The sequence below is a fragment of the Podarcis muralis genome, chromosome 11, assembly GCF_964188315.1.
Source record: "Podarcis muralis chromosome 11, rPodMur119.hap1.1, whole genome shotgun sequence".
NCBI lineage: Eukaryota > Metazoa > Chordata > Lepidosauria > Squamata > Lacertidae > Podarcis > Podarcis muralis.
The window spans coordinates 37106336-37114248 of record NC_135665.1 but is presented as its reverse complement, the minus strand read 5'-3'; the positions used below and the strand labels follow the sequence as shown (position 1 = coordinate 37114248).

The window sequence follows — 7913 nt, the reverse complement described above, 5'->3', positions numbered from 1 at the left end:
CCGAAGCCTGTTCCACAATAACTCAGAACAGGGCTTTTAGTGTGGCTGCCCCTGTTCTGTGGAATAGCAGCCCTCTTAAGAGACACCCACAATCTTCACTTTCTAGACGCAGTTGCAAGCCATTTTTGCTTTGACAGTCTTTCCCTATGCCCTTAACCCTGTGCAAGTGCACATGTCAAGCTATGCAGAGAGGGATTGCATGAGTATATATGGACCATATGATGGGGGTATTTTCTAATGCAGCAGCAGTTCAGGGAGAGGGGAAGTGCAAGAAGTGCAACTCTTATCCTGAGTTACTGAATCCTTAATGTTTTCCAAAAGCTCATGTTTAATTCAACTAAACATTAAAAATGTCTAAATGATGGATAGAGTTACAGGATGCATGTTGGTTTAAGGACTGCCTAGCTTATTGGTTTACATTTTAAATCTTTCCTTCCCTTCCCCCCCACCCCCGGCCAATGTATCCCAAATACAGAACCTCCTTTATTCTGACAAGATTTATTTTTACCAGGAATATGGGTGAATGACGTAGATAATGTTTTATGTACAAAGTCTGAAGATCCCTGAAAGTACAGTTAAATAAGAGTTTACTATAACCGCATGATCCAAAAGATAGCAACGTTGGCTTAGTTCAAACATTACACTAATCCATGTTATGTGGACAGAGAGCCAGTGTGGTGTAGTGGTTAAGAGCAATAGACTCATAATCTGGTGAACCGGGTTCGCGTCTCCGCTCCTCCACATACAGCTGCTGGGTGACCTTGGGCCAGTCACACTTCTCTGAAGTCTCTCAGCCCCACTCACCTCACAGAGTGTTGTGCGGGAGGAAGGGAAAGGAGAATGTTAGCCACTTTAAGACTCCTTTGGGTAGTGATAAAGTGGGATATCAAATCCAAACTACTACTACTACTCTTCCTCTTCTTCTTCTTCTTCTTCTTCTTCTTCTTCTTCTTCTTCTTCTTCTTCTTCTTCTTCTTCTTCAAATGAAGCTTCAGCTTCATGCACTGTCCCTGTCCCTTCTCTATTTGGTTTTCTTTTGCTTTTACATAGCGATGGTTGAGCACTATGTTCAAACCAGAGATCCTGGTTTGACATAAACTCTGGTTAGTTTAAGAAGCTAGTTTCATAACCCATAGCTTGACTTGAAACCAGGATCTCTGGTTTGAACATAATGCTCAACCAAGGTTGTTTAAAATTGAAACTAAACCCAGGGTAAATACTCACACCAACCAAAGGAGGAGAAAGGAGGGAAGCAACATGAAGAGGACAGGAGGCCTTTGGTTGACTGACATTCAATGCCCTTTTAAAATGTGTTGGGGGGGGGTATTGTGTGGCTCTTGTTTTTATATTGATTATGTATTGTGTTTTTATATTGCGATTTTATCCTGTGAACTGCCCTGAGACCTGTGGGTATAGAGCAGTATACAAATTTAATTTATTATTATTATTATCATTATTTTATTATTATTAATAATAATAAAGGGAAGAAGAAGAAACTAATTGAAGTTCATGCACACAGTGCTAAACCATGCTTTAGCATTATATCCAAAACCAGCCACTGACTTCAAAATCTGTCAGTCACAGTACAGTGTAGGAGGAGAGGTTGCAGGACAGGCCTTACATCTTTAATCAGAAATTATGTAGTAAAGAAATACTGTACTGATACCATCAGTAACCAGTCACTGTTGCCTTTCAGTGCATGGAAACTGATGTTGCTTGGTTGTCTTGTGCCATGGCAGTCACCCCAAATTTATTATAACAGCCATTGTGGCTATTTGCACTACAACAGATATGGCCAAAGAGAGTTTACTAGTAGCAACCACTAAGTGGTAGTAGGTACTTGACTTCTACACACTCTTGACTGTCACGGTTGACCTAAGGGGACACTAAAACCAACAGCAGCCAGCATATAACTCCCTCCAATCACTAGCACTGGTTTGCTCTGGCCCCCGGAAACTCACATGCAGGAAGAGTGTGAGAGCATCAGCACTGAGCAAGGTCCTTCCCCTCTGCTGAACAAGAACTATCATATGCTTCAAAACATTGGTCAGACCATTGTAGTGATTGTAATAGTCAAAACAGCAATGGGCCAAAGTAACACATTTTCTGAACGCTAGGAATTATGAAGAGCTATCTTGGAGATATAGAATATTTATTAAGTTCAAAAAAGTATACAATTATGTATGAAAAATGCACAGGAGAAAAAAAAACCACCTTCATTCATTACTCTATAATGTTATCAAAGCTCTGTCCTGAAAGAAGCACACTGATTTGTAGTCCATGTGTGTGTAAAAGCAGTGGATTTGGGTTAGGCGGGGGGACGGGGACTTTACATTTTTCTCACTATCCTCCTCTCCGTTCCACAGGGATAGAAATGTCTATGTGATGAATTTCAGTGCTTTGATAAAAAAGGGGGCACTTGATGTAGCCAAGAACAAGTTATAAAGCAATACATCACAAAACTGACCTCGAAGGCTTTGAAAAGAAAGTTATATACATGCTAGGTGAGACTTAGGTCTCTGATATAGACATCTGCCAAGGAGTAATCTGAAACCACCAAGAATCTAGCTTGCAGATGTGGATCTGTTTCCTGAAGCTCCTCACTTTTACAATAAAATCTTGAGACAACGCTGGGCCACTAAATTGTTCACTGTGAAAAGAAAGTGTTAATTTGGCAAAAGATCTTCAATAGTGGCAATGCATCATTTGAGGAGGCCATAGTGAGACCGAGGAGATCCAGAAAGTCACTTGAGAAATATTTCAGGCATGCTTCCCCCATCCAGAGACAAAGGCTGATGTGGTGGTGAACCCATGACAGACACCCATGTGGGTAAGAATGGTCTACTATGATGCATCTACTGTTTTTAAAGCCACTGAGTTGCATTATGAAATTTCAAATGTTCCTATTGCACACAGCACTACTTTCAGAAAGACTGTGCAGTCTTAACCCGGGAACAGAAATGTTTCCACCCAAGGTCTAATTGTGGTGTTCACATCATACACAAGTCATTGCAGCTTTTAGTCCAACAATGTTTGATGTTGCTTATAGAGCATTTCTGATGTAATATGTGTGTCACAAGATAAATATTAGACACAGTTTTTAAAAAATAACTTAATATGCATCCTATGAATCTGGAAAACTTTTTTTTTTACAATAAATAAGATGTCTTCAAAGTAATTTGGACAAAGACCAACTATGAACAATGAGAAAAGCCATCCTAAAGTGCTACTGGTAGTAAACAAGGAAAGGTTTTAGAGATAAACAATATTTTCTTCCGTGTCTCCATTTTCTGAATCTTGTCCCATATCACCAGGTAGACTGTGCAGCAGAACATCTGATGGGTGTTGAGGCTGGATAGTGACAAGACTTGAACTGTGTGGTCTTGGGCACTGGCTCTGCAATGCGTTCATGTCTAGAACACAAAAACACAGACAAGTTAAAAGCTGTAGCTCCACATGCCACATGCCCCTAGCAAAGGACCTACCTAGTCATTTAAGGCATTGCTTACCTAGTCATTTAAGGCATTTGTATACTGCCTTCTCCTAATATTTACCTCAAGGCAGATTGCAACAACAAAATCACCATTAAATTTCCATTGGAATGGCAGCGCAAAAGCTTCACTTCCACAGTTCAAAATTACATGCTCTTTCCAGTCCTTACAATACACTCCATTAACATGCTTGAGAGAATAAAAGCAGCTTAATCTGGCACCTGAAAGATAATACAGCAGGTGCCAGGGGAGCGAGAAAATAGGTGGTGCGCCACAACTGGGTCATGTGGCAGACTCCCAACACTCTTCAATGGGAGCCTTCAGCAAGAAGTCGCCAAGGGACTCAGATATTGGTCCCCTTCCAAACACAGAACTGCAAACGCCGAATGCTGCCCAAACTTGCTCTTACTAAGCTTGTCGTCCTTGGGCCACTTCAGTGGAGAACCACTGCTATGGCAACACTTCCCAGGCAGAACTATGGAGGGCATAAAGGCAGAAGTCCTGGAGTGTTTCTGACACTCTGCTGGGTGCAACGCTTTTGAAGGAAGGAGTTGGGAAAGGCGGTGTGCCAAAAAGGGTGGGAAGAAAATATGACAGGGGTGAACACTTTCCCTGGGAAATCCTTTGTCAGGATTCTCTCTCTACTCACAGTCCAGGGCAGGTTGCTGAACTTAAACTCCCATCATCCTTGGTCATGGTGGCTGAGACCGATGATAACTGACAATTAGAGGGTTGCAGGGTATAGCAATGCACATGCTATAATCTGGTCCTCAATGTCACCATAATGTGGTGACAGTCTTTCTGTATCACCTATATAATTAACTAATGATTGCATTAGTTGGAGGCATTTTTATGATTAAGGAAGTGAGAAACATTTCCCCCCATACAATGGTTCTCTCTCTTTTTTGGTTACTAGTGTACAAAAAGTCACACATACCCATCACATAAGTGCAACCTGAGAGTAGGTTTTAAAATGTATATACCATTTTTTTTTTTTTCAAAATTAGGACTAAATTCTAGCCATGGTTAAGCCTTTTTATTTAAATATGAGAGCAAAGCACATAAGTTAATCTTTCCTAAGAGTTAAAATCTTTTTGGTTGGCCAGTGAACTGACTATTTCTCACTGAAATCAAGAAGAATTCAGGCACAAAGTGTAGTACAGCACAATGTGAGAGCCTAAATACAAAATAAAGCCGCACCATATATTAAAACAAGCCAAAGAAACTGCAATAGATCATGTCACTAAACCATTTCAATTGCCAGGACAGCCAGATCAAGTAACAGGTATAGTGTTACTCAGGGCTGTTCTTGGCCTGGATTTAAGAAACCCTGTCGTAATGCTAGAATGAGTGAAGAAAATAATCAGAAAAGGTCAAAAAACACATGCTTTTTAAAAGGCACAATATAAATGAATAATAAAATCAGATTGAACAATTTAGGAATCATTTGGCTACGTTGCTCAGCTTTGTTGGGTTTCTGAAAAGTTCCAAAAACATCCCTCCTAAAACTTTGCTGTTGTACCCAGACTATACCACTCTGGAGTTCAGACAGAGGAATTGCTTCTGTTTGTAAAGGAAAAACCCTGCACATAGAAAAGCAGAGTATCAGGTTGAAGGCTAAGCTAGAACCCTTCTTCCTGGCATGTTACTTTTCTATACACAGGGACTATTTTATATGAAGAGGAGTTCAAACGCTGGATCCCCGTTGTGCAATCTGTAGCAGCGCAGCCTAGAAACAATTTTACTGGAAGATAAGCTGTTTACCTAGCAAGGCTCTGTAGGAAAGTTCCCTCTTTGAATATTACCTAATGATTTCTCATCCCCCAAAATGAGCTAGGACCCAGTGATCTAACCTTAGTGTGGGTGGTTTGCCATGCTATTTGCAAAGGGGAAATAAATGCAAGTAATATGGACAAATGGGACTCTTTGGGCTGGGCTGGACTGACAGAAGCATAAGACAAAAAATTCCTTGCCATGCGTCCTTAGAGAAAAGGACCAGAAGCCACTGCCTACAATGCCCAAGTGTCTACCAGTCACAACAGAACTTAAGAGGTATGTTCTGGCTTCTTGCAACAGCAATTGTGAATTGTGTGAGTGCATTCCTCAAATGAGGTTCAGGTGCAAGTTGCCTGGAGTTTCACACCTCACCTTGATATTTGGGTATTTGGCTTTTTAGGGATAGATCCGAGTTCATTCCTGGATTCCTAACAAAATCTTCACTGGCTGAGTTCATCCTGCTGTTCACGGCTTCTGTGCAACTGCCTGTGAAACAAAGCAATGCTGTTTTAATTGACCAACATTTTCCTTGACCATCATTTCAAAAGGGCAGAAAAGTAAGAGAAAATCCAACAATGGTGTCATTATAGAATTGTTTTACTGCATTCACAGCCATTTCTTAATCCAAAGGATTGAGAGAAAGATGTGTGGATGTTAATTGCACTTAATCAATTAATAAACACTCTTACAGCTTAAAGTTCAAATATCTCAGGAAGAAAAGCTGTTTGTTCTCCCCAAATCATTGAGAGCAAACCTATGGATACTGTCCTTGGAATAACTACAGTACCATCCTAAGTCTTTCAGGTTCATATGGCAAAAGAACCAGGGTGTTATATCCATGAAGTCTGGCCTGTAATATAACTGAAAAAAATATATAGTTATTGCAGAACTTAACACTATCATCATTTTGGAAGACTGTGATTTAAAAAGATGTTACCTACTTTTTAAGAAAGGTGTCCCAAAATTAATCTAAAAAAGCAACAATAAATGGGTGAGCAATAGTGAATCTGGTACCCAGCCTATGGAGGAACTGTGGGTTTAGTGGAATCCACAAGCTCCTCTCCTGTCTTTCCAATCTTAGCTATGTCATGTGTACCTCTAGGGTTCTCAAAATATTAATGCAGGGATCCAGAAGAAAAAATAAGGAAGCCAGGTCTCTCTTGCAACCCCACTCATTAGAGTAATAATATATATATATATATATATATTAATTTATACCCCGCCCTTCCCAGTTCAGAAAACCGGGCTCAGGGCGGCTAACAACAAATTTAAAACACTTAATTGATGCAACAAAAAACAGCATAAAATACACTATAAAATGTGAATAACAATAAATTCAGAACTGCATGAATCAATATATGGGGCAAGTAAGAGATTAAGGGTGAACTTTTTTCGCACAAGGCTCAACTGAATGGTGGATCAGTAGTCCCAAATGTTTACATGCTGGCCCAAGTTATTTTGCTGCAAAGGACAAATTGGTGCTGCCTCCCTCCACCTTCCCACATATAGAACTTGACCAGAGCAGAGCTGGCCCTCCCATAAGGCAAGCTGAGGCAGCTGCCTTAGACAGCAGAACACCAAGAGGCAGTGCCCCTGTGGGCATTCTAGCCACCCAATTGTTGGTGGAGAAGTGGTGGCTGCAGTTTCTAATGAGATGAATTGCTGGGATAGATCAGTCGGCAGAGCATGAGACTTTTAATCTCAGGGCCGTGGGTTCCAGCCCCACGTTGGGCAAAATATTCCTGCAGTGCAGGGGGTTGGACTAGATGACCGGAGTCCCTTCCAACTGTCAAGTCTATGATTGTTCTATGAGTTGTATTTGAACGCTAGTGATAGGACAGCATCCTCAACCTACCACACCTGAGGTCAGTAAAGTAACTGATCCCACTTCCAAATAATTATGGGAAAGCAATGCCTCAGTGGTGCTGAAAAGGCTCCAGTGCGGAAGAAACCCTATTGTAAGCAGGACATATGTTCCAGAATTTGGATAACTGCTGCCAGTCAGAGTAAGGTAAAGGTAAAGGGACCCCTGACCGTTAGGTCCAGTCGCGGATGATTCTGGGGTTGCGGCGCTCATCTCGCTTTATTGGCCGAGGGAGCCGGCGTACAGCTTCCAGGTCATGTGGCCAGCAGGACTAAGCCGCTTCTGGCAAACCAGAGCAGCGCACGGAAACACCGTTTACCTTCCTGCCGGAGCGGTACCTATTTATATACTTGCACTTTGACGTGCTTTCAAACTGCTAGGTTGGCAGGAGCAGGGACCGAGCAACGGGAGCTCACCCTGTTCCGGGGATTCGAACCGCCGACCTTCTGATCAGCAAGTCCTAGGCTCTGTGGTTTAACCTACAGTGCCACCCACGTCCCTGCTAGTCAGAGTAGATAATGCTAAACTTGATGGACCACACCAAGGGATTGTCACAGCACGCAGCAGTGTCCTATTGCACGATAGCTGGATACTCAGATTCATAAAATTGCAAAGCAGAAATCCTATGCACACTAGGTTTTTTGTGTGAATACTGTATTGCATTTAATGGCACTTAAAACCTGCTTCAAAGGCCTATTGAAAATCTGCCTGTGTATCTTTCCAGATGTAATATATTTTCCCCAGGAGGATGCCGTCTGCATTTGCTAGCGCTTTCCTCCTGC

The 7913-nt window shown here is 41.7% G+C and overlaps 1 protein-coding gene across 10 annotated transcripts in view; it reads right to left on the bottom strand.

Moving 5' to 3' along the window:
• Positions 1-2135: 2135 nt before the first annotated feature.
• ARHGEF28 (Rho guanine nucleotide exchange factor 28) overlaps positions 2136-7913 on the bottom strand; it is a 135218-nt gene continuing 129440 nt past the window's right edge. For all 10 annotated transcript variants that reach the window (XM_028748496.2, XM_028748499.2, XM_028748500.2 and 7 more), the window contains 2 exons: positions 5640-5753; positions 2136-3413 (listed from right to left, as the gene is read on the bottom strand). In XM_028748496.2, the coding sequence (XP_028604329.2) occupies positions 3253-3413; positions 5640-5753 (275 nt within the window). In that variant the 3' untranslated portion in view covers positions 2136-3252. The remainder of the gene's footprint in view (positions 3414-5639; positions 5754-7913) is intronic.